The sequence below is a fragment of the Panicum hallii genome, chromosome 5, assembly GCF_002211085.1.
Source record: "Panicum hallii strain FIL2 chromosome 5, PHallii_v3.1, whole genome shotgun sequence".
NCBI lineage: Eukaryota > Viridiplantae > Streptophyta > Magnoliopsida > Poales > Poaceae > Panicum > Panicum hallii.
In genome coordinates this window covers 52,747,668-52,775,425 of record NC_038046.1, presented here as the reverse complement: position 1 = coordinate 52,775,425, position 27,758 = coordinate 52,747,668, and the positions used below count along the sequence as shown (strand labels likewise).

The 27,758-nt window shown below is 46.7% G+C and overlaps 5 protein-coding genes across 5 annotated transcripts; 3 read left to right on the top strand and 2 right to left on the bottom strand.

Annotated features, from left to right (window-relative positions):
• Window positions 1-1,232: 1,232 nt before the first annotated feature.
• On the top strand, window positions 1,233-1,933 carry LOC112895375. Its single transcript, XM_025963329.1, has one exon. The coding sequence runs from the start codon at window positions 1,406-1,408 to the stop codon at window positions 1,616-1,618; it is 213 nt and encodes a 70-aa protein (XP_025819114.1). The 5' UTR covers window positions 1,233-1,405; the 3' UTR covers window positions 1,619-1,933.
• Window positions 1,934-2,202: 269 nt separating this feature from the next.
• LOC112895374 lies at window positions 2,203-3,003 on the top strand. Its single transcript, XM_025963328.1, has one exon. The coding sequence runs from the start codon at window positions 2,590-2,592 to the stop codon at window positions 2,800-2,802; it is 213 nt and encodes a 70-aa protein (XP_025819113.1). The 5' UTR covers window positions 2,203-2,589; the 3' UTR covers window positions 2,803-3,003.
• A 24-nt stretch (window positions 3,004-3,027) lies between these two features.
• LOC112895373 lies at window positions 3,028-6,775 on the bottom strand. Its single transcript, XM_025963327.1, has 6 exons — window positions 6,701-6,775; window positions 6,343-6,584; window positions 6,143-6,230; window positions 4,835-6,045; window positions 3,809-3,913; window positions 3,028-3,698 (listed from the first exon to the last, which is right to left on the bottom strand). The coding sequence occupies exons 1-6, from the start codon at window positions 6,711-6,713 to the stop codon at window positions 3,624-3,626; spliced, it is 1,734 nt and encodes a 577-aa protein (XP_025819112.1). The 5' UTR covers window positions 6,714-6,775; the 3' UTR covers window positions 3,028-3,623.
• Window positions 6,776-9,466: 2,691 nt separating this feature from the next.
• LOC112894582 (beta-glucosidase BoGH3B-like) lies at window positions 9,467-13,943 on the bottom strand. The gene is made up of 6 exons (XM_025962335.1): window positions 13,672-13,943; window positions 13,391-13,595; window positions 11,442-11,532; window positions 10,914-11,303; window positions 10,623-10,727; window positions 9,467-10,521 (listed from the first exon to the last, which is right to left on the bottom strand). Exons 1-6 carry the CDS (start codon window positions 13,850-13,852, stop codon window positions 9,640-9,642), a joined length of 1,854 nt encoding a protein of 617 aa, XP_025818120.1. The 5' UTR covers window positions 13,853-13,943; the 3' UTR covers window positions 9,467-9,639.
• Window positions 13,944-21,947: 8,004 nt separating this feature from the next.
• LOC112895930 (sphingosine-1-phosphate lyase) lies at window positions 21,948-27,699 on the top strand. The gene is made up of 15 exons (XM_025963941.1): window positions 21,948-22,444; window positions 22,573-22,618; window positions 23,419-23,570; window positions 23,695-23,754; window positions 24,110-24,334; window positions 24,438-24,579; window positions 24,774-24,824; window positions 24,922-25,013; window positions 25,745-25,871; window positions 25,982-25,997; window positions 26,350-26,457; window positions 26,550-26,604; window positions 26,918-27,064; window positions 27,177-27,255; window positions 27,356-27,699. Exons 1-15 carry the CDS (start codon window positions 22,260-22,262, stop codon window positions 27,476-27,478), a joined length of 1,608 nt encoding a protein of 535 aa, XP_025819726.1. The 5' UTR covers window positions 21,948-22,259; the 3' UTR covers window positions 27,479-27,699.
• The last annotated feature ends 59 nt before the right edge of the window (window positions 27,700-27,758 follow it).

Below are 27,758 nucleotides of genomic sequence, written 5' to 3'. Positions count from 1 at the left end.
GTAGAAAAAGAACACAAAAATTCAAAGGAGGATGCTGCACGGAGAACGCGAAGAATTGCCATACCTGCGAGGGCACCCCACCGCTCGAGGAAGGGGAAGTGAAAATGGTCTGCCCACTCTAACAAATGCAAAATAATGGACGCGTCCCCAAAATAATTGAACAACTACGCAATGACAGCTGGGGCCCACATCAAAACAATCTAAACCTCACCGCAACCGCAGCCAGACAGATCCACGCTTCAACAGCAAAAACGGACGGTTGCAACTTGCAAATTCAGGTGCCATAACCGTTTAAAACACACGATTGTTGTATAGCTTTATCCTTGAAATACCGTCCACCCGGTCGGTAATTCAGCTACCGTCCACCCCTGCTCGTCGCAACTGCCGCCTCCGCCGCCTCTCCGTGGCTCGCCGGAGCGCCACCGCGTCGAGGGGGTTTCTCTCGGTCGTGTCCTTCCACCCGGAGACCATTCCTCACTCCACTGCTTGCAGCAGCCACGAGCCCACGACTGCCAGCCCCGCGCGCGGCCATGGCCACGCGGCGTCATGGTCACGAGACCACGACTGAGTCAGAAAGGAACCAGCTGCTTCATCTCTGCCGAAGCCAGGTGGAGGCTTCTGACAAAGGCACTGATGCCGACATGCATACATCTGCACCAAAGTTAACTGTATCTAAACAAGAATGGGAGGCAGTGAGAGGCGTTTCTATTTCTAAGGCGCCATCAATGGCGAGGAACAGAGAGCAATATGCATGGATCTCATCTTCCCGGCAGAACAGCAGAGGCACAGCCAAATGCTGATGTTGCCAATTCATGGCGCTCTCTCATGGACAGTGTACTCCACTCGCAGCAGTTCTACACCTGCAAGTTGAACACCGCCTCTGCTAGTCTGCTCCGTGCCAAGTCGTTGTCTCTGCCGCGCCTTGGCTTCTTCTTCGATTGAGACACCAACCAACCAACCAACTGACCAAGCGGTGTCGAAGTAGAAACAAGCCTCGCTACGTGCGGCCCTCCTGAGTTGATCTCGCAATAAAAACAAGCCTGATGTGACGAGCGGCGCCTTGGAGTCTCAGAAGCAGTGGTGGATGCGTCTGAAACTCTGAATTGCGTCTGCCGATACGTGCTGCGTCTGTAACCGCGCAACACGTAGTACTCCCCTCGCTGATGACAAGGAGGAGCTTCCAAATTGCCGTCTACTGGCGCATCGCATCACTAGTTGGCACATCATGTAGCCGGACATGCTTGCTTTGACATAGTAGCCGCGGCGGCCGGCCGGCCGGCCGGCGGGACAGAGATACATATATGTATATATACATACATATATATATATATACACCCAGTGATCTCTGCGGCCATTAATCGCAGTGGTGATTATCACCTAATAGTAGCAGAGTAGAACGAAGAAGATGGCTGACTGGGGCCCGGTGCTGATCGCGGTGCTCTTCTTCGTGCTGCTCACGCCAGGGCTGCTGTGCCAGATCCCCGGCGGCAACAGGGGCATCCCGGAGTTCCACAGCATGCGCACCAGCGGCATGGCCATCTTCGTCCACACCCTCCTCTTCTTCGGCTTCTGCGCCATCTTCATGATCGCCGTCGGGGTCCACCTCTACGCCGACTAAGCCAGCCAGCTCGTACCTGCTAGGGTCGTATAGTCCAAGGGACGACGAGCCGGTCCTTCACCTCGCCGTCGCCGGCCACCAACTGTCGGTTGCAGGGCAGCAGCTGATGGAGTGCTCGTTTGGTTCATCCCATGCCTTCTTTTCTTTTCTTTTCTTTTTTGGTTTGCCTCAACATTTTTGCACGCCGAGTTCTAGCTACTAGAACCACTATGATGAATGATTGAATGAACTCCTACTAGCAAACATTTCTTCCTGGAGTAAGCGTGGTGAATGCCAACTTTCGTGGCTGCTGCTTCTCTTCCAAGTTTTTCTTTCCTTCTCCTCGCACCTCCTATTCTTCGCCCTTCTGAAATCTGCTGCTGCTGCTGCTGTCCAAGTGTTCCAAACAATTCAATCTGCTGTCGTAAAAGATCTGTACAAAACTACAAACGAGCTGTGCTGTGCACATCAAATCACCAACGTGCAAAGCGACGGATGTTACGACACGACACAAGGCCAGAAAGGCCACAAAGGCGTCGATGAATGACGGGGAGGAGGAAGTGGGCAGGTCGCGGATGGATAGGCGACGGGGACCGGACGCACGGAGGAGCGGGGCAGGCGAGACGAGGACATGAGGCGAGACGCGACGGCGACGTGCCAACTCCCCCCCGCCCGCGCGCAGAAAGCGTGGGCATGATTGGTGGCAGGCAGGCGCCGCTGCTCCTGCTTCTACTTGAAAGTGCCCAGACAGTTCATATCCCAGCGTCACTCACCAGCACCACGAGCAAACCAAATCAACGCCGGTTTGGTTTGGTTTTGGTTGGGGTCGGCGGTCGGCCGGGCTCGAAGCTCTCTCGCTCCTCGGCTTGCTTTTATACGAGAGGGAGCAGCTCTCCCTTCTCCCCTGCAATCTGCTGACTGCTGAAAGAGAGTTTGAGAGGGAGACCAGGGAGGAAGAAGAAGAGCAAGAATAGAGTGAGGGTTGGTTGGAGATGTCGGACTGGGGGCCGGTGGTGGTGGCGGTGGTGCTGTTCGTGCTGCTCTCGCCGGGGCTGCTGCTGCAGCTGCCGGCCAAGGGCGGCCGCTTCGTCGAGTTCGGCAACTTCCAGACCAGCGGCGCCTCCATCTTCGTCCACGCCATCATCTTCTTCGCCCTCACCGCCGTCTTCCTCATCGCCATCGGGGTCCACATCACCACCGACTAGCTGCCCCCAGCCGGGATGTCATGGCACTACAACTACTACCGGCCTAGTGAGGACCAGTTTGTACGATACGACAGCCTTATGTGAATCAGTATTTGCAAATTGTAATTGTACTGTACCCCTCTTGCTAGCAGTCAAGCCCTTTTTATATGCACAGATTGTAATCTTATCAGAGTGAATCCAATATGTACACTAGCCACTGAATTTCTGTCTGATTTATGCTAGTTGTTCCATTCCAATCAGACTGTTTACTTCAGTTCCATTCCAGTCATCCATCATACATTTCATACTACCAGTTAGGCAGTTACACAACTTAAAAACAACTCTAGATCCTTGGATTAGACCTGCAAACCTCTCCAGCTAAGCTCACACCCATGTTTCCAGGCCTGGAAGCCTGAAACCAACCAGCACTCATGCCGGCCACCGAACAAATCTGAAGCTGTTCTCTACGTATGAATTAGAGACATGGTATACATGGTACAAGGACCAAGCATCACAAACCAACGCCAAGACGCCCTCCTTACAACGACGCCACCGCCATTTCATGGCTCAAAAATCCCTCCTGCATAGCAAACCGGCATGTTCTGGCTTGCGAGAACTCAACTACATTTCATTCCAGGGCTTCATTGTGTCCCTATGACAACCACTGAACCACCCCCTCACCCCAACAGCAGCACATCGCATTGCCTCCACGAAACCGGATATATATCAGAGTCCAAGCAGAAGGTAAGCTAGCACTTCCCAAGTGGCTGCACACAGAATGTGCTGAACAACAGCTAGACTATCAGTAGGTCAGCAGGCTGAGACCACCTTCAGAAGTTCGGTCACCTCCGGCTGCTACCGGAAGATGGCGCCGCCTTTTTTTCCTCGGCATACTGCGCGAATCTTACCCTTGGTCCCTGGGTTCAAACGATGAGTTAGAAACCATGTATCAGCTCTAGTGTGCCTGGCCGGTCAGGTCAAGTGCAACTAGGTGGTTCAGCAGTTTCAGGGTACAGCAACTACTCACAGGGATTCTGCAGTGGGAATTCAGATCCACGAACATCTGCCGGCGACGTTCTCTGGCCACCTCTTCCACCTGAGAGGCCTGTTTGCAAGCTGCTTGTGTCGACTCCTGCTGCAATTTCAAACAAAGATAAGAATTGAAGGATTTTGTAAACTTTAAATTTGTGATGGATATAAAACTGTTATTCGAGTGAGCAGACATCTTCAGATAGGGCAACACAAAAAAAGAGTCAATCAATAATAAGAAAATGGAAACCTCTGGCTGAGAACAGGCCAAAGTTATACCCCTTCTAGTCACCTGACGGCATAAGGTTCCATTTCACATGTCCAAGTTAGACTCGATTATCAAATGGAAATAGTTCGTGCTCACAAGTTACACACAATTATATTTTTTTTCCCTTAGGATTACTCAGACCTCATACATGGCAAAACACAAATATATATGATTTGAAGACTGCAGCTAGGCCATAGGTTTTACAAGACATGTGTGGGTAGCGATGAATTTAGTATCATCGTATAAGCTACAGTAAGGTTGACATAGTCTTCTCCAACGTCTACACATGATCAGTGACCAACAAGCTTAGTTCCAGTGACCAATGACGAATTATGATCACAATGAATTATTATGATTACGGGAACAGTTCTGGCTATGAAATTGCTGGTGTGGAATGCATCTTTGTATTTATAGGATTGCCAAATACATAGATTCAGAAGTATTTACTAATATGCAAATGATAGTCCATGATAGGAAGAAACTCCATAGATACAGAAGGCAAGTTACCTAGTTTTGTGAGTTATCTTGAAAATTATTCCAAAAGGCTACCAGAACCTACAATAACATTTTCTCTTTAAAAAGATCTAGCAATAACATATTCTAGGAGATGCTTATCCTGACTTGAATATCCAGATTAGATGATACCACACGAGTCAATGTAAAAGATACTAGTAAAGCACGAACAACATTTCTAAGTATGGAACCTCATGATAAGGAAAATAAACAAAAGGGGCAATGCAAGTAATTTTTGCTTACTTGGACAGCAGGCTTCTCCACCAGACTCCTAAGATTTGCCACCTCCTTCAATAAGTTACTTATTATATCATCTGCTTCTTGCATCTGCTTCCTAGAGAACTCAAAAGCTCGGTCAGCATGTAGACGAAATGTACAGCAGGCTAAACACATGCAGATACCCTTGCACCCCCTTGGATGCCTCTTAAGTATTCCTTTCTTTGGAGAAATCTTCTTAGGAGAAAGACCACTTTTTTCCATAGAATGGGCACCTATTGGCTGCGATATGCCTGCTTTGCATCCCGATTCAGCAAGCGGAATACATCCAGACATTTCCTCTACTGATAAGGATCTGTCAACAGCACAAGGATGAGAAGGCCTGCAGATCATTTGTATGTCACTGTCAAGAAGCTGGTCATCATGAGAAGCCACGGAATCCTCAGGCTCTCGTGCACAACGCCGATACAACAATGGTATCACGGTCTTGGTAGGGCTAACAAAACCAACATCATGACATCCTGAGTCTTTGTTTTGGCACTGCGGTACTTCAACGAATTCAGCATTATCTTGCAGTTGTGCAGTCAGGGACTCCTTTGCGACACAGGGCTGAAGCTGCTCATTGGCAAGATGGTCACCCTTGTCTGAATTTTCTTCATCTCCATCTAAAGGTGATGGCTCTTCTTGTGTGGCCTTTTGCACGTCAGCCGTGTCATTCTTCGAAGGAGAGACTTCAGCAGGCTGAAATTCCCTTCTATCCAGAACATGGCTCCCATCTGATTTTACTGCTTCATCTTGTACACTTCTTTCGACTTTGTCTCTTTTGCATTCCTCTGGAGAATCCTCTGATACAACAATCTGATGCTGACCACTTGCCTGGACATCATCCCCACCTGATATTAAATCACCCTCAGAAGAAGTTAGTGGGTCTTGACTTGGAGTCAAAGCTTCTTGCTGCAAGACATTTTGCGCTTCAGCTGCATTGCATTCTGGAGGAGAGGCTTTTGTAACAGCAGACTGAGTCTGCCTGTCATCAACAACACAATTTTCATCAGCTTTTGGTGGCTCTTCTTCCTCCATTCTTTCAACTTGAGCTCTGCTGCGTTCCTGAGAAGAGTCATCAGAGACAGCGAATTGCTGCTGCCCACTGGCCATGATGCCATTCTCATCTGATGCTAGTAGCCTTTCCTCTGCGACTCTTCGAATTTTGACCCTTTGACCTTCCTGAGAAGAGATTTCTGATACAGCAAGGCAAAATAGCACATTATGAGGAAAATCAAACTCTATAAAAGGCATCACTTAATCATGATGAACTGAACCCAGCAATCACCGTACCGTTCTCCATGAGAAATGGCAGCATCCTTTTGTAGCTGAACGAGCTCGGATGGTGAACAAACCTCGACCTCGTGCACCGGCCAAGCCACTGAAACACACAATCGCACTCTCCATTATTTCATACAGCAAACAGGATCAATCTGAAGTTCTGAACATGGTTCGTGGACTGCTAATACGAGACGTGGTAACAACAAACTCACCGGCTTGCTGCTTGCAAGGTCATGAGGGAAAATGTTGGCCTCTTCCATGACGTTGTTGCAGCCATCCTTCACCTCGGTGTCTCCAGTCTTCACCACCGCCGGCTCCACAGAATCTATGCCATCAGATTCGCGGTGACTGTCACCCAACGGCTCATCAACCAACCGAGAGTAAGATCTGCTGAGCTCGTTCTTTGAGTGCGCAGCCGCGTTGTCTGAGGGCACTTCCTTGCCGATTGAGCTATCTGAACCACACAAACACAAACGGACGAGCAAGGAAACGGGATAAGAACAAATAACGGGAACCGGACCATACGAAGAGGATAAATCCGCGGGGAGTCGGAGTCGGAGAGGGTGTTACCATTCTTAGCCATCTCGTTGAGGAAAGGCAGCAGCCGCCGGTAACCGAACGAGCCGGGGTCGCGCACGAGTTTGGACCGCGGGAGGACCTGACCCAGAGGGGAACCAAGACAATCAGACGCCGAAATACCAGAGAGGCAATGCAGGTAGGCACCGGGACGGTCGGATCAAGAAACGAGCGCTGACTTACCGGCTTCCGGTCGAGGTCCTCGGCCGCCGCCGCGGCCGACGCGGCCTCCGGTGGCGTGCTCTCCACAGATCCGGACTTCACGGGCGCGGTGCACTCGGGGGAGGAGCCGACGGAACCGGCGGCGGGCGGGACGACGCGGCGGAGGCGGAGGTCCTTGACGGAGACGGCGCCGACGCCGCTGTGGAGGAGGAGCTCTGCGTGGCGGCGGGAGGTGACGCCGCCGAGGCGCGCGGCGGCGCGGGTTCGGTGGCCCGGCATTGTGGAGGCCTCGACGCGCGCGCGCGCTCGCCACGGTGTGTCCGCGTCTGACGGGGGTGTGAGACGGCGGGAGAGGAGAGAGGGTCAGGGAAGAGAGAAGATTAGAAGAAGAGGCGGCGGCGGGGTTTGGCGGCAAAAACTGGGATCCATTGGCGCCAAAATAGTGGGGGCGGGCGGGAGAAGGGCGGGCTTTGCCAGGGCCCACCCCGCCTCGGGTTAGTATGTCAGCCCAGTTGGGCGGGAAATAACATGTCGGTCAGCCCGTTGGGCCCATGTTGGTCCATGTTTTCCTCTTTTTCTCTCATTTTCATTTTCTATTTTCTTCTACTTCGCATATAAATAAATCCCTACTTTGGTAAGATCGTATCCAAATATCCAATCCATGTCGAGATTCACAAATGTTTTTTCCTTGATATGCACTCAATCATCTCATAGTCTTAGTTCAATATTCTCTGAACCATTTGCATCATCTATTTCAGAAAATTGGGCCCATATGTTTTTTTTATGGGAACTACGGCAGGCAAGAAGCCAGTCTGAACTTTTTTTATTGATGCCAAGTTATTGCATACATTGATTTTTGAAAAGGGGTAGAGGGGGAGATAGGAGTAGGTTAATCAAACTACACTGCCTATATAATTCTCCCACCGAAGGATTGCAACTACATTTTCATCCGAGCTCTTCGGGACCCAAGTTGGGGATCAGCAGTAGTCGCCATATGGAGTCACAATTATTATTCAAATTACTTAGTTTTGTGCACTCTCCCTCTCCTCTGCTTATATTGTAATACAGTGCTGGTATAGTAAGAAGTAGGGTACCAACCACAGACCTTTTGAGTAGCGTCAAGGGAAAAAGCAACGTCACAAAATTCTTTGGGTTCCATCTATTGGCCTCGCATCCATTTAATTAGGAGCACTCCCCTAAGGTTGCTTCCAAGCACACCTTTGCTTTGTTTATTTATTTGCACCAATATAAAAAAAGTTTATTTTACTCCTCTCAACAATTCACTTTGTCCACTTAACCCCTTAGATAAAATTTAGGCTTAAACTACTACCCCCAAACTATTTTAATTGGTCCAATCTACCCTAATAAGATTTCTCTTTTTTATTTCTCCTTATAAGTGGAATTTAAACTTTAAATTTTGCAATGTAACTTATAATATGATGCCCTGTGCTACAAAAATACATTATGACTTTTTTCATGAATATTTTTCATGCAGAATTGTATTTTTATGATAAATTTTGTATTAAATGTTTTCAAATTATGAAAATAACTACGAAAAATTCTTAATGTATTTCTTAACATGTGATATCATGTTCTCCATCCACTCATCAATTTTGAACTTAAAATTCAATTCGTACATGGAGAAATAAAAAATAAAAATATCATTAGAGGGTAGATTGGACTAATTGGAATTGTTGGGGGAGTAAAATGAGTCTAAATTTTGCTCAGGGTTAAGCGGACAAAGTGAATTGTTGAAGGTAGTAAAATAAACTTTTTCCGCACAAATATTTCTATTTTTCACCTATAAATACCTCTTGTCTCCTCACTCCCAATGCATCGACCGATCGCAACACTGCCGTGTCGGTTACTAAACCAGCTAGCTGCGAGCAAAGGATCGTGATGACGATGGAGATGAGCGGGAGCATGAAACTCCTCGTGGTCGCCCTCCTCGTCGTCTCTGCTGGCACCCTATCCAAGGGGCAAGGTTTTGGCGCCGGCGCCGGCAATGGCGCCAGTGCCGGCTTCAGTTTCAACTTCGGTGGCGGCAATGCCGGCTCTAGCTTTGGCGGCCTCGGTGCGGGTGGTGGTGCCGGTGCCGGCGGCAGCGGCCAATACCAAGCTGGTGGCTTTGGCTTTGGCTCTGGCCCTGCCCCTGCTCGTACCAGCAACGATCCTTGATTGATCTTGCGCATGGTTGTTTATTTGCCTCAGCTGGCTTCACATGCATGTATTGATGTATCAATAATATACCATCACCATGCATCTATACAAATAAATACTCCTCCCTTAGTTTCGCTATACTCTTCTATGAGCTCGAGAAAATACGTCATGCGATGTATGTTTGTCTATTTGTCTAGGGAGTGTCTCAAGAACATGGAGTATTTACTGCAATATTTCATATCCTGCTGCTAGTAATTGATCTGAAAGAAGAGAAGTTTTTTTTTTTATTTGGACGCCACTCTATAGGATGCCTCTATCTGTCTCGCTGGACATTTTTTTTAGCTTTATTTTGCGGTTTGTTTATGCGTGAGTCACTCTCAGTTAGACAAGAGGAAGGTGTGTTTTGTTGATCAATATTTTTTTTAAATGGAAAGTGGATTGATAATTGCTGGAGTACCTCCAACCATTGAAGAATTTTTTTTATTAGAAAGGATGATAAGTAGTTTGTCGGAGATGCTCCATCCAGGTGGAAGTGTTCGGCTTATGAGAGTTTACCAACCAAGATCCAGATGAAAAAAAGGGTTTATGGAAGTACAAATGATCCCACCTAGTCAAGCTGTTGACGGTTGTGTCTCGAGCCCGAACCCGAACGGGAACAGGGGATCGTACTGCGCGTCGCCAACGTTCATCGGCAGCTGCTCCACCGACCGGAACCACGTCCTCGCCAGCTTCCCGGTGAACTCGTAGTCGCCGAACAGCACGTCGCTGACGCCCTGCCCCTCCGTCCCCGGCAGCCACGCCGCCACTAGCGCGTCCACGGCGCCCACGAACGGCTCCACCGCCAGCGGCCGCCCGGACACGAGGACCACGGCGCACCTGATGCCGCCGCCGCACACGTTCCGGATCACGCTGGGCCCGGGCGCCGGGACGGTCAGGTTGAGGTTGTCGCCGAACGACTCGGCGTACGGCGGCTCGCCGACGACGACGACGGCGTAGTCGAACCGGCCCGCGTTCCGCCGGACGAAGCCGGCGTCGGGGTTCTCGGAGTAGACCACCTCCGTGCCGCGGTCCACGGCGCGCCTGATGCCGTCGAGGATCGTGATCCCGGCGGTGAGGTTGTTCCCGCCTTGGCCCTGCCAGGTGATGGTCCAGCCGCCGCACTGGTAGCCGAGGTTGTCGGCGTGGCTGCCGGCGACCAGGATGCTGCCGGCCTTCTTGGGCAGCGGCAGCAGCGGCTGCTCGCCGTCCTTGCCGTTCTTGAGCAGGACGAGGGACCTGCGCACGGCCTCCCGCGCCAGCTCCCGGTGCTCCGGCTTGCCCAGCTCGGCGGAGAGGCTGGGGTCGCCGTAGGGGTTCTCGAAGAGGCCCATGGTGAACTTGACCCGGAGGATCCGGCGGACGGCGTCGTCGATCCGGCTCATCGGGATCGTGCCGTTCCGCACCAGCGTCGTCAGGTCGTCGATGAACTCGGTGTAGGTGTAGGGGATCATGACCTGAATCACAACTCACATGTGTGCGTTCATTAATCCCTCGAAAATTATGAAGCATACGAATTGACCAGATTATCCTGTCCGCACTGTGCAATTCCAGATACCATGTCAATGCCGGCGAGGATCCCCAGCTTGACGGACGTGATGTAGTCCGCATGTTCAGGGCTCGTCATCTTATCGAGTCCTCGCCAATCCGAGATTACAAAACCCTGAAAGATCAGATGTAAAACTTCACTAAAAATTTAAAAAGTAGAAGAACAAGTTAACCAGCATTTGTCCAAATTCTTTTCTGAAGTGCAATAAGACATTTTTTTTTTGAAAAAAGTGATTGGATTTGCAGATTCACAAAGATACGTATTTAAATCTTATTGGGCGAATAAATTTGAACAACGAACCCTGAATCGGAGCCTGGTCTTGAGGAAGTCGGTGACGAGGAAGTGGTTGGCGTGCATCTTGACCCCGTTCCAGCTCGAGAACGAGACCATCACGGTGGAGACGCCCCGGATGACGGCGCTGTAGTAGGGCGGCATGTGGGTGCCGAGCAGCTCGTGGAAGGTGGCCACCGTGTCGTTCTCGTTGATGCCGCTGGCCGTGCCGCCGTCGCCGACGTAGTGCTTGGAGCACGCCGCCACGTTGCGCTGCCCGGCGACGAAGGGAGCGCCCCGGAGGCCGCTCGCCGGGATCTCGCCCTGCAGCCCGGAGATGACGGACGTCATCTGCTGCACCACCTTGGGGTCCTCGCTGAAGCTCTCGTAGCACCGGCCCCACCTTGGGTCCCTGCAGACCTGTCGACAGAATAGAGATGAAAGGTCCTTTATTTTGTCTGATTAAGGATCGTTAATTATTCTGCTTGTTCATTTGATGCACACGTACTTTGGCTAATTTGCACTGGCAAGGGTTTAGGACTTAGTTTAGGTACGCACCGCAACGCATGGAGCAAACACGTAGGGGATGCCGGTGGCCCTGACCTCCAGTGCAGTTGCTGCTCCAATCTTCTTTACTAGCTCTGGGTCTCTGATTCAGGTAAACTGAAAGTTTAGGCTCGAATGTTGCCGTAATTTCAGCTAAGGCTGCTAGTAATCAGCTGAGATTTTCAGAACTGCCCTAACGATTGTGAAGCGTAGGTATTATCCTAAGGTAACTCGTCTAACTTTGATTAAATTTTCTAGCTTATCAACCCGTGCTTCCGCACGGACTAATTAGAATTAATATAAAAATAAAACTTATAGATAATAATTATAATTATCTATCTCACTCCCTCTTTCATCTATTAAATATTCTAACACATACTCTAAAATACATATTTATCATTATCTAATTGCAATAGATTTCATTTTGCATCACGCCTCCATGTGTGTTTTATATATATTTAATTGAACCATTTATTTATGAATTGGTATTCTTACCTCTTCCATCATACATGAATACATGGTGACATATATCGTGGGTATTATTTTTATATAAAAAATAACATAAATAATATATTAATAATGATAGAAATAGTAATTTAGAACTTTATATTGGTGCACTTTAATATTTTGTTATAATTATATAATTTAGATTCATATTTATGGGTTACTTTAACTTTTTATAATAACATAATTGGATAATTTATATGCAAATTTATGGAATTGTTTGCATTATTTTATAATGGTATGGGTGGGTAATTTACACGAAGATTAGGGGTTACTTTAGATTTTTTTATAATGGCAGAGGTGGGTAATTTATATACATGTTTAGGGGATTACTTTAGTCTATTTTCATAATGGCAGATATAAGTAATTTATTAGAAAAGATAACAGATCCAATGACTATTATGATTAGAGTTATCGGATTGATGACCGAATGTTTCTGACTTTTGTGAGAATTTCTAGAATTTCTCTACTTTTTTAGAGTATCCATGTAGGATTCCAGGTGGCTTCACGTGGAGGCTTAAAAAAACAACCTCCAATTGGTAATAATAAAATAGAAAAATATATTAACATCTACGGTAACAAATAAATACACTATGAAGGCATATATGTGATGCTGACATGCTGTTAGGGGCAAATCTAGCCGAGAATATCATCGAGCTCACCTCCATTACATGACATGGTGACACTTAAGTCCAAACAGTGATTTCGTAGAGGAATGTCTAAGATTTTTCCAGGTCAACTGACCCTAACAGCTTCGTCCCTGAATATTGTAGAAGTTGGTGTATTTTTCTATAAATTTTGTCAACATGGGAGCCTTGATTTAGACAAAACTAAAAGCTACAGCCGAAGCAGTCATGGATACTGTGACCAATAATTATTCTTTTTAGTGTGCTCCCAAGTACCATTAGATAAACCTTTTTTTAGTAGGGGTGACACTAGCGATGCAGCCAGTCAATAAGGTCAACTCTTCTTGACGCCAAGCATTCAAATGTGGACCATTGGGAATCTTGGGTCTTATCACAACATCAATTGAGCCAGACAAAGCTTCTTCGTGATGAAATAAATGTACTTATATGAAATCATTTCTGAATTGAAGATTGCTTGTCCATACTTCAAATCTTGACGATTTCATAAATATACAAGTGTTTATACTTTTGAAGTTCAACAAGATAGACTCTAATTCACTACTACTCTCTCCATTTTAAATAATAAATCTATACATCTAGAAATACCAAACGATTTATAATTTAAAACGGAGGAAGTACCGGAATATTTTATGACCATACCGGAATATTTTGTGATCATACCGGAAGGAGTGAATACGTGTGAAAATGGACAGATTAACACGCTAGTAATTTTAAAAGGTTAGTTTTTTTTTTTGAAACTGTGTAAAAGGTTAGTTAGCAAGATGGTAGTAGCAGGAAGACGGAACGGGTTGCGGAGTAAGAGTAAACCACCTGGTGCAGCCAAGGCCGACGTTGTGCGGGAAGACGGTGGCCTTGTAGACGTTGCCGTGGCCGTGGACGGCGTCGATGCCGTAGAGCATGGGGATCCCTAGGCGCGTGGACATGGCTGCCCGCTGCATCTCGTTGACCATCTTGACCCATGCCTCCGGCGGAGCCTGCGGCGCCGGCACGCTGCCTCCGCCGCTGAGCACGCTCCCTGCGTAGACATGCCAGCTAATATTACTGCTCTCGCCACTCGCCGCCGTCCAACCTCTTCACGCGCACGCACGTACCTACGAAGTAGTCCCGGACGACGTCGGCGGTGGCGTTCTCGCGCTCGATCTGCGACATCTGGCCGATCTTCTCGGCGAGCGTCATCCGGCGCAGCAGGTCGTCGATCCGCCGGTTCAGCGGCTGCCTCGGGTCCTTGTACAGGTACTGCTCCCCTCCTCCTCCTCCGGCGGCCGCTGCCATTGCCGCCGGCGCGCCGCAGCCGCACAGCACCAGCAACAAGAACACTGCGGCGGCGGTCGTCGCCAGGACCCCCCTGCGGCTTCCGCCAGCTGCCGGGACCCCCATAGCTCAGCTCAGATGCTCTGACTGACTGGCTACCGACTGACTGCCTCTTCACCTGCAGCAGTGAAAAGGACGCGCGCACAGTCTCTGTTCAAAAAAGACACGCACAGCTAATGAGCAAGCTGAGTTCGAGCTCGGTTCGTACTTATGGACAGGTTTAGCCGTTTAGGGAGCAATTCAAGGTTTAATCGTTCATACAAAAGGTTTGTTTGGGTGATGATCTCGTAGGAGCACGTTGCCCTTCATCGGAGTTTGGAGGCGCACGGTGCTCAGACTTCAGAAGTCCTGGAAAAATACTAACCCGAAGAGACAGGGTCCTGGGTTCTTGCGTTTATTATAGGCACTCTGCTGAGACCACGCCTAAGATAACAGCAACTTGGTCTCGTTGTGCACCCGATTCGACGAGAAATTTACGTGTAACAAGCAGCCCATGGAGATTTATTTACTTCTGGATCCACCGGTTCGGGACAGTTACATGATTTGTATACTGTCCTGTCCCGCTGTCCGTTAGGAGGGGAAGAAACTAGCCGTTTGCTGTTCAGAGCAGCAGGTTAACAGTTGCATACTCCTGGTCCTAGCCAACGGCTTTGATTGCTCGCTCACCACCAACAACAAGCAACCAGCACCATGGATATACTAGTAGTTAGTCTGCTCGAGCTTCTCCAGTCTCCACCTCCCCTCAAGTTTAATCTGAAAGCCAAATGTATCTGAAAGCCAGGATAAGCGAGTGCATGTGTGTACAGTACCCTGAAGCAGATGGGTAAGAGAGGAGGAAAAGCAAGCTCCAGCAGCCAAGTCTCTCCACGGATCTCATCATTGATTGGACTCGCTTGATCTGCGAGTTTCCATGGCTTTCTTCTCCCATGCTGCCCTGCCACCACCGCTGACTTGATTGCAGCCCAGTGTGCGTGTGCACTGCTGATCTGTTTGTTCAGTTCAAAGGGAAACGGAGCAGCCGAGCATGGACGCAAGCATGGAGGCGGCGCATGCATGCGTTCTCTGATCCTCCCCTGTCCGTACGTGGACCCGAGAGCTACGCCTCCTCTTTTCTTGATCCCAACAGTGAAATGATCTTGTATTTATTATTTTTTTTGTTCAAAAGGGTTCATCACCCATCAGGCCTCCTATAAATACTCCATCCCCTTCCTCATTTCTTGGCAAGAAGTAGCTCGCGAATCGAAAACCAGCGGCAGGCAAGAGCGGATCCTCAGGGAGGAAAAAGATCGTGAGCATGAAGGTCCTCCACGTCGCCATCCTCGTCGTCGCGGCCGCCGGCAGCCCCGCCGCCACCGCGCAGGGCGTCGGCAGCGAAATCGGAAGCGCCGCCAGGGGGCCCGGAGAAGGAGCCGGTGCGGCGGCGCAGGGAGTCGGCGCCGGGGTGAGCCAGGCAGCCGGGGGAGTTGATGTTGGACTCGCCAATGGCGCCGTCCACGCGCACGGCTGAGCGATCGCTTCACTCTACTCGATCTCCTCTCCCGCCACGCACAACAAAACTGGCTAACTGGGAACACCGGGGTACTACTACATAGACCAATCTCCAAGATAAATAAATATGATCAAGTATCTGTGCGTCATCATGGATATATATCATATATGCATTACGTGCGTTATTAGGTTTGATGTGCAACCGTTTTAATTCGACTTGTGTGACTTCGGTTCATTCTCTCATTCCATTCGCCGGTGACCCAACAGACACTTCAGATCACAGCCCAACAAGCAGGCCCAATCAGTCCTCCATGCCCATCTCACATTCTATTTTTTCTTGAGGATAGAAAAGTAATATTGATGTTGCATGTATTTGATGGTCATAAAACTGCTGATGAAACTTATGAAAGAACTGTGATACTCTAAAAGGGGGTAAATTAGATGTTCTAAAAACTAAGCCTACAAGCATATATAAAAACCTATTCCAAATTCTATCTTGATGTGCACTAGGTTTTTCTGTGTGTTTCTATCTCTACCGCACAAAAGTTTTGCACCCTAAGTTCCAATCCTACAAACTCATTGCAACATTCTTTGCACCACCGACTGATTCGGTGCTCACAGGAGGGGTACCACCTCAGCTAGCCATTGGGCCGCTGACTTGCGGACCCCTTTGCACATCACCGACTGATTCGGTGATGGCTTCCTAATTTGACCAAATTATACTGTCAAACCACAGCCGATTGCTTTCATCCCAGGCTCACCGACTGATTCGGTGAGGTTTTCATGGCATTGACCGAATCATACTATCAAACCAGAGCTGTTTACCTTCATCCCAGTCTTACCGATTGATTTGGTGAGGTTTTCATGGCATTGGCCGAATCATACTGTCAAAACAATGCTTCAGCTGTTGTTGATCACCGTTTGATTCGGTGCTACTTCTGTACCTGACCGAATTAATATGTCAATTGCGTCGGTGAGGAATTTTTGCTTGTTTTGATCATAACATTTTACTCGAGACTCCAATTTTGATGATCTTAGACTTATGGAAAGCTTGTGAAATGCTCTGCTCTACGAGATTCTCCAGAAATATAACCTATTTGATAAGTCAAAATATAAATATCTACGGGACATTTCCAATTCATTCCTCTCATTATCTCGGCTTTGGAGGTTTTTCTTTGTGTTGCATCTTTGGAACCTATAAAACCCTACAAATATTCATTCTTGACACATATATTAGTACCAATGTTTATGTTGTTATTCAATTACTAAAATCACAAATAATAGCTTAAGGGTCATTTTCTTTACAATCTCCCCTAAATTAATGACAACACAACCAAAGCAAGAGATAATAATATAAAATTAGAACAACTACTTGCTTGAATGCAATGCAAGAGCAAGGACATATGCTAATTGAAATATGCAAAGATACCAATTGAAAATATGGAGATGATCATACTTTGCTCTTACCATTTGGAATGCAAATCTCCTTTGTGTGGTCACAATGGATATGAGACTCCCCCTCATTTTAATGCCACTTTTCTTCCTTTCTTGATCAAATTCTTGCAATCCCAGAAGATAGTGATATAAACTTGTGATATGCACTTGAAGTTAAGAACGGCTCCCCCTTAAGGTATACTCGCTTTGGCCGCTAAAATTCTCCCTTTTTGGAATCAAACACCGAAAAGAAAGATATCAAATGCACAAGGGATAGTCTCATAGATCATGATCTTTTAGATGTGGAAGGCAAATAAGATCATGAACATAAAACTCACATAACATAGACTAAGCTCCCCCTAAGTGTGTGCATACATATTGTCACACCCGATTTATAAGAACATAAATCGAGCAATCATATATGCGCCAGGATCAAGTCACGCATATATACAACAGATTATTAAGATATCACAACACATGTCAGGTATAACAGTAATATAAATCGTAAACGAATCATAAGTGAATTATTTTATTACAACCGAATCAAGAATCGGTTCAAGAGTTGCGGAAGCGTAAAAGAGATACATGAAGAGCTGGGCGCCACAGGGACGTCGACTGGGAGACAAACGCCTAGAAGTCGTCGAAGCCGCTGACGTAATCCTCCATGTTGCCGGGCACTGAGCAGCAGTCGAAGGTATCCAAAATAGAACAGAAGAGTAGAGAGGCAAGTGTGAGTACAAACTCGTACTCAACAAGTATAACACGAGCATGAGGCTCTAAGGTTAGCTGACTCAACTGCGTTAGCTTTTAGTCTTGGCAAATTTTATTAAAGCTAATTACTACAAGTGGATGAATTACCATAAACCTAATTGCATAATAAATTGATCAATATTAATTAAGAACTACTGAGAACCATCCAAACCAAGACCACCCGGGGAATCTCCCTCGCCAAAGGTTGATAACCCCACTAATCAGACGGAGGATCTGGGCCGCTCATGACTGTGAGCACAGCTGATATATCAGTTTTACACTCTCGAGAGGTTGCACAACTTTACCCACAAGTCGTGGGCTACGCTAGTTGTTCATCACACTTCCTTAGGTGAGATGGCTAGCAAGCACACTACGAGACCGTTACAAAGGATCACGTTGATAAGGTGTAACCGCTAAGGATTCTGGATCAGCGACGATGGGGCCCACCTCCGGGGGTACAAGACACACAGCACAGACCAAGCCGGAGGAGCAGGGACCATTGAAGCTTACCACCCCTCTTGCCCACGCAGGTAGGTTACTCCCGAACCAAAATGACCTAATTAGTAAGTCAAGACCGTCCCATTCCAGTCTTGTGGTTGCGCGGTTGTCCCAGGTTGTCGCTCTATGAACCGGTCCTTATGGAGAGTGGCCAACCAAGCACTAAGCACCGTGCTGGCCCCCTAAACCATGTTTCTACAAAAACATATTTTTAAGGACGCACAAACCACTCAAGCACACAGCACAGAGGGTCGGCTCCAGAATTAAGTTGCATGAGACCATTAACAAATTAATTACAAAGGACCGAGATTTGTTATAGCGCAGCAACCTAGCACAACTACCCAAAAATGCAACCCACAGGATATATATAAGGATATAAAAGTGGCTAGGAAATCCTTATAGGCATACAGAATTAAATGCGGTATGAAATTGTATTTAAAGGTGATAGGAGGTTCATGTTATACTTGCCTTCCTCGTACTCTCCCGGCTGCTGCTCGAACTGCTCGGAAGACGGCTGCTCCTGGTACTGATCCAAAGGCTCCGCGTCTACTCACGATCATCAAGTACAGTCCACACATACACACATGCATAACAAGAGCAAACTATAAGAAAACAGTACAACATTACATAGAAACAGCATACAAAACTAGTCTAAAGCTATTCTACGCGTTACAACGATCGCGTGGATATAAAGAACACCTAAAACGGAGCTAAAACGCGAAAACTACGCTTAAAACAGGATCCAGGGGCTTATTTGTAAGAAAAACAGAGCAACCAGGGGCTTCTGGACAAAAACCGAGGACTTAAACGTAATTAAACCCTAAACCCAGGGGCTAGCACGAGAAAACTCAAGAGATGGACTGCGGGTTCAATTTCCAGGAAAGACAGGGGCTTAAACGAATAAATCAGGGCTGAACTGTAATTTCTTTTGAATTAAGATGGACCGCGGGTTGATTCCAGGGAAGACCGGGGTCTCTTTAGCAAAAAGACCACCGCTGACCGGTATGCTACTCGCTTGACTCGCGCGTGGGTTGTATCTGAGCCACCGGATCAGAAATCAAAGGTCAGGATGAGGCGGCTCGGATCTAATCGGCTCAGCTCGGCTCGGGACCGCGACGGCTCAGCTCATGGCTCGGTTCTCCTCCCTTGGAACGGCTGCGTGGTCACCGGGTCCTGCCTCCGCGGCGGCGCCTCGCCGGCGCGGGGAATTCCTGGCCATCCGGTCTCGATCTTAGGCGGAGCTCGGCCGGGAAGGAAACTGGTGGCCCGCCTAACCTATCTAGGGTTTGATTGGGCACGGCTCTGCCTCCGCACTACGGTCACGGCGGCAAGTCCGTGCCTGCTTGGCGGCGCTCCGTCGCGAGGGCGTTCCGACGGGCCTACCAGCTACCGCGTCTTCCCCAAAAGCACCAGGAGATCGGGAGGGTGCTTACCGAGGCACCAATTGGAACGGAGACGGCCTGCCGGGGCGCGACGGCGGTGCTTGGCGGGACGGCGGTGCGGTGCTCGGTGGGGAGGACGACTGCCGGCGCTCTCCGAGCCTCGGATCAACACACGAAGGTCCTGCGGAGGAGATAGGGGGGTCAGCACAGCACGAGGAGGTACGGGGGCCGGCAATTTGGACTCACCGGCGGCGACGGCTCGGGTCCAAGCCGAGGCAAGGCGGCGGCCGTGGTTAGGGTTTAGGGGCGGCGCGCTTGGGATGAGGGGGTCCAAGGGATGGCGCAGGGGATAAGAGGGGCAGGGCCGGGGGTCTCGGGTGCGGGTGCGGCGGGGAGGAGCCGGAGATCTCGGCCGGGCTGCGGGCGGCCGTTGCGGGAGGAGGGCGGAAGGATGGGGATGACAGGCGGGCCCGGTTCGTCAGAGAGGAAGGGGCGCTGCGCGCGCAGGCTGAGCAAGGGAGCGTGCGTGCGCTGGGCCGGGGCGGGGCGCGCGCTGGGCTGGCACGGCCCACACGGGAGTGAGGGGGGGAAGAGAGGGACCCGAGGGAGGGAAATGGGCCAGGCTGAGAGAGAGCCCGCGGGGAAAGAGAGAAAGGGAAACTGGGTCGGGCTGGGTTGGGAGAGAGGGTTGGGCTGGCTCTTTCTTTTCCCTTCTTTTTCCTATTTCTTTCCTACACTCAAACATTCAAACCATTCCACTTGAATCCAAAATAAATTTGAATTCAAACCCACACAACAAAACCATGCAGCAGCATGAATGCACAAGCAAGTTGACTTATAATAAATTTTAATTACTTGCGTTATGAAATTACTTTAAATACGAGATAAATTAGAGAAAACCCTGGAAAATTTATTCGAGCCCAAATAAATTAATTAAAATTTGAGGAATTTACCTTAGGGTGTTACACATATGATGGAAGGCAAAGCATATACACAACCAGCCAATTAAGACAAGTTGAGGAAATTAATGTATATTATGCATGAAGATAGATTCAAATGAATTGAAAGATATGGAATCAATGAAAACAAAGATACCACATAAGTTGAAACCAATTGAAGAGAAATTCATGCATATCTCGTATCTCCGGAGATTGTTCTTCTTTTAATTTGAGACTATACACATGATAAGCTTGCAAATAAGGTTACTATTAAAATCACAAACTATAAGATAGCTCCCCTAAAAGTGTGCATACAAGTACTAGAATTACTTGTGAGAGTCATGCACTAGTCAATAACGACATTGGGAAGTTATCCTATGACTTGGATTTGGCACATAAGATATAAAATAAAGGTTAGTGGTATTTTCCTACAACTAATAAACCATGTAATAAACCATATAGGTTGCTCATAGGTTAGAAAGAAACACAAGCTAACTGTAGTCGCATCGGATATTTGAATGTCAATCAGATATTTGAATGTCAATTAGGGAGACTGAATATAAGCTAATAAGCTAATTGTAAAATCAATTGTACGTGGAGACTGAATATAAGCTAATAAGCTAATTGTAAAACCAATTGTACGTGGAGACTAATTCACGAGACGAATCTGTTAAGCCTAATTGATCCATCATTAGCACATGTTCACCGTAGCTAATTAGATTTAATATATTCACCTCATAAATTAGTCTTCATTTATGCAATAAGTTTTATAATTAGTCTATATTTAATACTATGATTGCTATCCAAATATTCGATGCGGTGTCCAATAAGCCCCCAGATCTAGCGGGGCACAAGCACGTGGACTGGTTATTTGGGCTGGGCACCCCAATTTCATTGCTTCTAGAAGCACAGCAGTGGACTGGTGACGCGCAAATTCAACATGATCTTTTATCTCAAAACCACAACGTACTAGCAGTACACTAGATGACATTTTAGAATATGTACATTGTACAACAAAACACTGAAAAAGTATACCACCAGCAAAGGAAAAATTATTTTAAAGGACCATAATGATATTAATGAACGTGCCATGAAGAAGAGGTTTATATCTTTTTTTAATATTTGCACAATTCTTGCTACACTAACTCTAAGTTGTAGATTATAGTTTGTTCGTCACACCTCGGACATAGTTTAGCAAAGGAATATATCTGTGACTGGTGAGTTGTGAAACAAAGCTACGGCTAAGCCACAGTCTTTTTTAGAGGAAAAAACAAATAAGAAATAACCATGACCCGCTTAAGTGGTGACGTGGAAAATTTGTCAACGGGCACATTTATTGGCCTCGCTCGACTTGGGTCGCATCCAGGCACGCACGCCTTTGCTGACTTCACTCCATTCGTCAACCGTATCAAAATCAGTAAAGGCGTCGTCGAAGAATATCAGTGCTAAATATTTCTATAAAAATAAAAAAGGAAGAAAAATGAAATAAAAAGTAAAATAAAATAAATAAATGCCTGAAACGAATTCAGTTCACATTGATCACCGTGCCTTGTTCCGCCTGCCTCGCGCTCCTGCCGGCTGCTGGCTGCTGTCTCCGCTGCTGCGCCGATTGTTCCCGTTCGTTCAGAATTCCTCTCTGCCGGGCGCGGCGGTTGCCACTGCCAGCGCTCACCCCTCCCTCCCTACCTCTCCCCGACCCCGCAGCTCCTGACCTGCACGGCTCCACCACCTCGGCACCTCCTCCTCCTCCTCGCCTTATATAACAATTCAATCCGGCCCGGCCCTCCGCTCCTCAGCTCAGCTCGATCCCCCTCCGCAACACGACACCACCACACCACACCACACCAATCCGATCGAATCCGAGCAACGCCGGTGGCCATGGAGGCGGCGGCGGAGCTGGCGCTGCGCCTCCGGGCGGCCGCCAACGGCCGCCTCGCGCGCTACGAGCCGCTGGCGCTCGTCGCCGCGCCGCTCCTCGCGCTCCTCGTCGCCCGCTGGGTCCACGCCGCGGCCAGCGCCGTCGCGGACCGGGGCCTCGTCGCCATCGCCATCGCCGCCGTCAAGTCAGCGCCCCCGCCGCCCTCGTCCTTCCCTTTTGCTTGATTCCTTGCGCCTGCCTGCTCGCATGCACTAGCTAGCGTTGCTTGATGCTCATCTCTCTGTTACGCTCTGCTCTGCTGCTCCCCCGCAGGTTGCTGCCGGGAGTCTCCGGCTACATCGCGGCGGAGAAGAAGAAGGTGAGTAGCCGCCTCATGGCTGTTGCATTGCATATCTTTCTACACGCCGGAAAGAAAGAAAGAAAAATTCAAACCTTTCCGCCGCTTCTTACTTGCACCAATCGAGATGCGTTCGCGTTTTCTGTTCCCCCGTATCAGAAATCGAATTATCCTCCGTGCTTAGCTGCTGATTCATCGTCCCGTGGGAATTGGATTTCAACAGGGAGGTAGATAGCCAGTCACTGTTTCCCTTCCCCTCAGGTCTCAGGATAGTACTCCGTGGTAAGCAAGAAGCTTATTGCCACAACTTGTTCCCGTCAACAAGTTTTGACGTACGCGTCTTGAAAAAGGATGCTTTCTGATTCGAGTTTAGATCTTGGAAAGGAGCCAAAGTCCCGCACGCCGCCTGGCTGTCCAGTACTGTTCACATGCCGATGCCCATAGGGCCAAGCTTCACCTTACTGATACGTTCTTGCAGTTTGCACCAAGGAGTCCGTCTGTTTCCCTTTTGGTGCTACACGCCTACGCTGCTACAGCACTATTAGCTTCCGCATTGAATCTGGCTGAGCACTCGCATCTTATAGCTAGCTGCTTTCGTGCACGCAGCAAAAATATATCTTCTAAGCCTTGCCGTCCTTGATCACTATTGTTTATTAAATCTGAGATGGCGTCTGCATGATGGGCACTGCCTGGCCTGATCACTCGTGATTACTTTCAGATATATATGATGTACTGTGTATGCTTCCTTTTTGCTTACCTTTATATAATCTACCAAGATATCCTCAAAATATCATGACGTCTCCTTGCTGCTGTTGTATCAGGTTGTTGACAAGATGCAATCTGGTGGGACCTCGTCCAAGAACAACCGGCGAGCTGAGTTGCCGACCATTGGCCTTGGTGAGGAAGTGATAAAGGATCTTGAAACGTTGAAAGCCAAAGATGTAGACTGGCAGGGAAAGTGCTCCGGCACAGTGTACGTGCACCGCATTCTCACAGACAATAAACTGAAACTAGTGCAGCCCATCCCGTTTCAATTTATTAGACTTTGATCTGGTAATTATTTTTCAAATTAATTTATTGGTTAACTCTTCTTGCAGATATATAGCTGGAAGTGAGTCCGAGGGCCATTTTGAATTGATAAACAAGTCTTACTCTATGTACGGCTGATATTTCTCTCACGCTCACTTTCAAACTTGATTGATCCAATGTACACATTCTTTTTCCATATATTACCATCTCAGCTTAACAGGAAGTATAGCAGACAAAAGTAGCTGTTATTCTATTAAGTTCAAGTGCTTCCATTCAGGATTCATCAGTGGATGAAAAAAATGAATTCCGAACTATTGCTGAAGTTTGAGGAATGCCTTTTTTTTCCACAACCAATGCTCAAAGTTGCCGTGTGATTCTGCTTAGCTTATTTTAGGCCTTCCATCATCTAATTTAGACTCAAATTCTGATCTGTTCTGTCTACTATGGGTACCACATCAGTAACCATTTTTTTAATCTTTTCAGGTTTTCACACACCAATCCTCTGCATCAAGATGTATTCAAGAGTGTGGCAAACATGGAAGCTGAAGTAGTTGCAATGACAGCTGCTTTGCTTGGCAGCAAAGAAAAATCATCCGGTGGACAAGTTTGCGGCAACATGACATCTGGTGGAACTGAAAGCATATTATTAGCAGTCAAAACATCACGTGACTATATGCGATCAAAGAAAGGAATTACAAAGCCTGAAATGTGAGACAATGATTGATTATGTTTGATTTGCTCGACCAGTACCTTTTCCTTTTGAAATATTTGCAACGTGTTGTCTCCATGGTAAGAAAATGTTATTGTACAGGATAATTGCTGAATCAGCACATTCTGCATATGACAAGGCTGCTGAATATTTCAATATTAAAGTGCGTCGTGTGCCTGTGAACAAAGAGTTTCTTGCAGATGTGAAAGGATTCAAGCGATGCATAAATGGAAACACCATAATGGTAAGCTTTTGCCTGTTTTTAAGTCACAATGGTCCTCAATGTCCTTGTTCAGTAATCCAGTTAACTCAAACTGCTTTGATGTCTTTGTTCTACTTCTATGTAACTGTATGGTGCTTGCTTATTTTTGACTGGGAAGTCTTCCATCTACTCATATGTGTTTTTATATATAATGTTCCCTAACTCCCGCTATACAGATGGTTGGATCTGCACCAGGATTTCCGCATGGTTTAATCGATCCTATTGAGGTATGGAGCTAAATTATTATCATTCTAAAAGATTAGTGTGTTATGTCATTCCTAATGCATGAGCTGGTTTGTTGGTTGCTTCACTTCATATCTCCAGGAACTGGGGGAACTGGCTTCACGCTATGACATTTGCTTGCATGTTGATTTATGCCTTGGTGGCTTCGTATTGCCTTTTGCCCGTAAGCTTGGGTACGAGCTCTCTTCATTGCCGTTAGATTTTCCTAGTCATATGATTTTACTAGGTATATGCACTTTGAAAAACTCAGTAGAACATTTCATAATGACCCTTCTATTTATTGCAGTTACTTGGACTAAAAATGATTTCTTCATTCCAATAAAAAGTAAAGAGCTGAATGCCTAGAATTGAGTAATTGACCATTTATAAGAACATTAAAACCATGGCTCCTGTAGGTTGCAAAAATTTATTGTAACCACTCTGTCTTGCCCACCCCAATTTGAAGCAGTTCAAATGATTAAAAATTTTCCTCATAAAACATTTTGTTCATTCAAAATCTCTACGTTGATATTCGAGGTTCAGAAATTTGTTTGCCAGTCAACACCAATTGCCACTATGTAAAAACTGTCACTCATTGAGGACAAATAAACTTTAAAAATGGTTACGGATAAATATGATATGTGATAACAACATATGAGAGTAGTATGTGCTTTCGCAAAAAATATGAGAGTAATATGTTTACTTGTTGTGATTCATAATATAATCGGAAATAGAAAAGCTTCAAATATTTTAAATTTCTGATATAAATCAGCTTGTGGCAAAGCTTGATAGGTTTAATCTGTGTTTTTTCCTGGGACATTGGTCAATTTCGACGTTGATGTCCATTGGTTCCTTTGTGAACTTTGAGTCTCTGACAGTGCTAAGTTTTTTGTGTTTTGGCCTGTATTTTATCTGCAATATGCAGGTACCCTATTCCTCCTTTTGATTTTTCTGTTAAGGGTGTTACGTCAATCTCATCAGATGTTCATAAGTATGGATTAGCCCCAAAGGGCACAAGTGTTGTCCTGTACAGAAATCATGAAATTAGAAAGGTAAAAATAACCATGAATATCTATCTTGACTTATTTACTTGATCAAATTCTAACATTTGCCTCTCCATGTGATTGGCTCTGACATCTTTGGATATCACCAACGAGTTCAGCATCAATTTGTTGCTGGTAAGCTCTTCCTCTTCTTCCAAAATAAAATGAAACTTCTTTAATGAATTTCTAACTTCTATATGTACTCCTGTCATATCATGTTATGCATTATGGAAAAATACATAATTTTAACAGCTTAGCATGTATGGACATGCTGGGAGTATAGCTGGAAGAATTATTACTAATTTTCTTCAAACGGTCTGGAGAAGTTGCCACCACTTCCTTCAAATCAAATATATATCCGTGCAAGCAATACTTTGTGCCTGAAAATCGTATAACTTGCTTTGACTTGTCAAACATGAATACCAAGTCTTGTTCAAAAGTTTGAATAGTGCTTTATTGTGGCACTTGTGTTTCCTTGTTTGTTCAGTTACCGAGTGGACCGGTGGACTTTATATTTCTCCCACTATTGCTGGAAGCAGGCCAGGTGGATTAATTGCAGGTGCTTGGGCTGCTATGATGTCTCTTGGACTGAATGGTAACAAAATTATTCTAAATTCCATCAGTGTGGTAGCCGCTTGGAAATCAAATAGCAGTTGTGATGTATACTTTTGCTTTTCTTGATTCCAGGCTACTTGGACAGCACAAGTCGTATCATGGAGGTTTCGAAAAAAATACAAAGAGGGTAAATGTTTTTGCTCAAAATGCCTGAATGCTGGACTATAAATGAAAAACAAAACCAGACTCTGACTGTAGTTATGTTTTACCCATTTTGTTTGTTTATTATAACTTTTTTATTTGAATTAGTACTCACATAAGTAATTGTTTTCTAGTAGTTGCATGCATTGTCAAATGCCAAATTAATTAGCATGCTTGTAATATTTCTATACAATTCTATAAAAAAGTAATAGATGTGCTTTCCTATAAACTTTCTGTGACCGGATCCTCGAAATGAATTACGATGTAGCTCTTGTTAAAGATTTTCCCGGTTTGTGCAGGATTGAAGAGATCCCAGGACTGTTTGTGATTGGGAAACCAGACATGACCGTTGTGGCATTCGGCTCAGATGTTGTCGACATATTTGAGGTGAATGACATAATGTCGTCGAAAGGCTGGCACCTTAATGCTCTGCAGAGACCTAACAGGTAAATCCTAGTTTCAGACAAACAATTGTATCTTCCTTCCATCAGCGATGGGTACTATAAATATATAATCAATCCATGTGCTGACCTAATCTGACAATATTCTTTGATTCAGTTTACACATTTGCGTGACCCTCCAACACGCGACTGTTTACAACGAATTCCTGAAGGATCTGCAAGATTCTGTGAACACTGTGAGTAGCTCGATTCTTGTTATCCCGCCTAGTTGCTACTGCATTGACCCATTCAGTCGCTAGGAAAGGCCTTGCTTTCTTATGATGGTTGGGTTTGCAGGTGAAAGCAAACCCAGGCCCTATTAGCGGGGGAATGGCTCCTATCTACGGTGCCGCAGGGAAGATGCCGGACAGAGGCACGGTGAGGGAGCTTCTTGTGGAGTTCATGGACAGCTCTTGCTGAAATTGATTATGGCTTGTGAATAACAGTCGCAGTGTTGTGATTTGTTTGTTGCCTTGGCAACACAAAAGTTACTTACCATTGGAAAGGGGAAATAGGCTGAGTGAGCATAGCTGTGCAATGGAGTGTCTGTATGATTGTACATCAATATCAGAGCATGCGTATGCAATGTACCCACCAGACATACATATGCATCTTTTCCAATAAAACATTGTCACATTTCAGGTGTATTGTCCCTGTGAATTCTAGCTTATTTTTTTCCCCTTTACGCGGCAATTTGGGG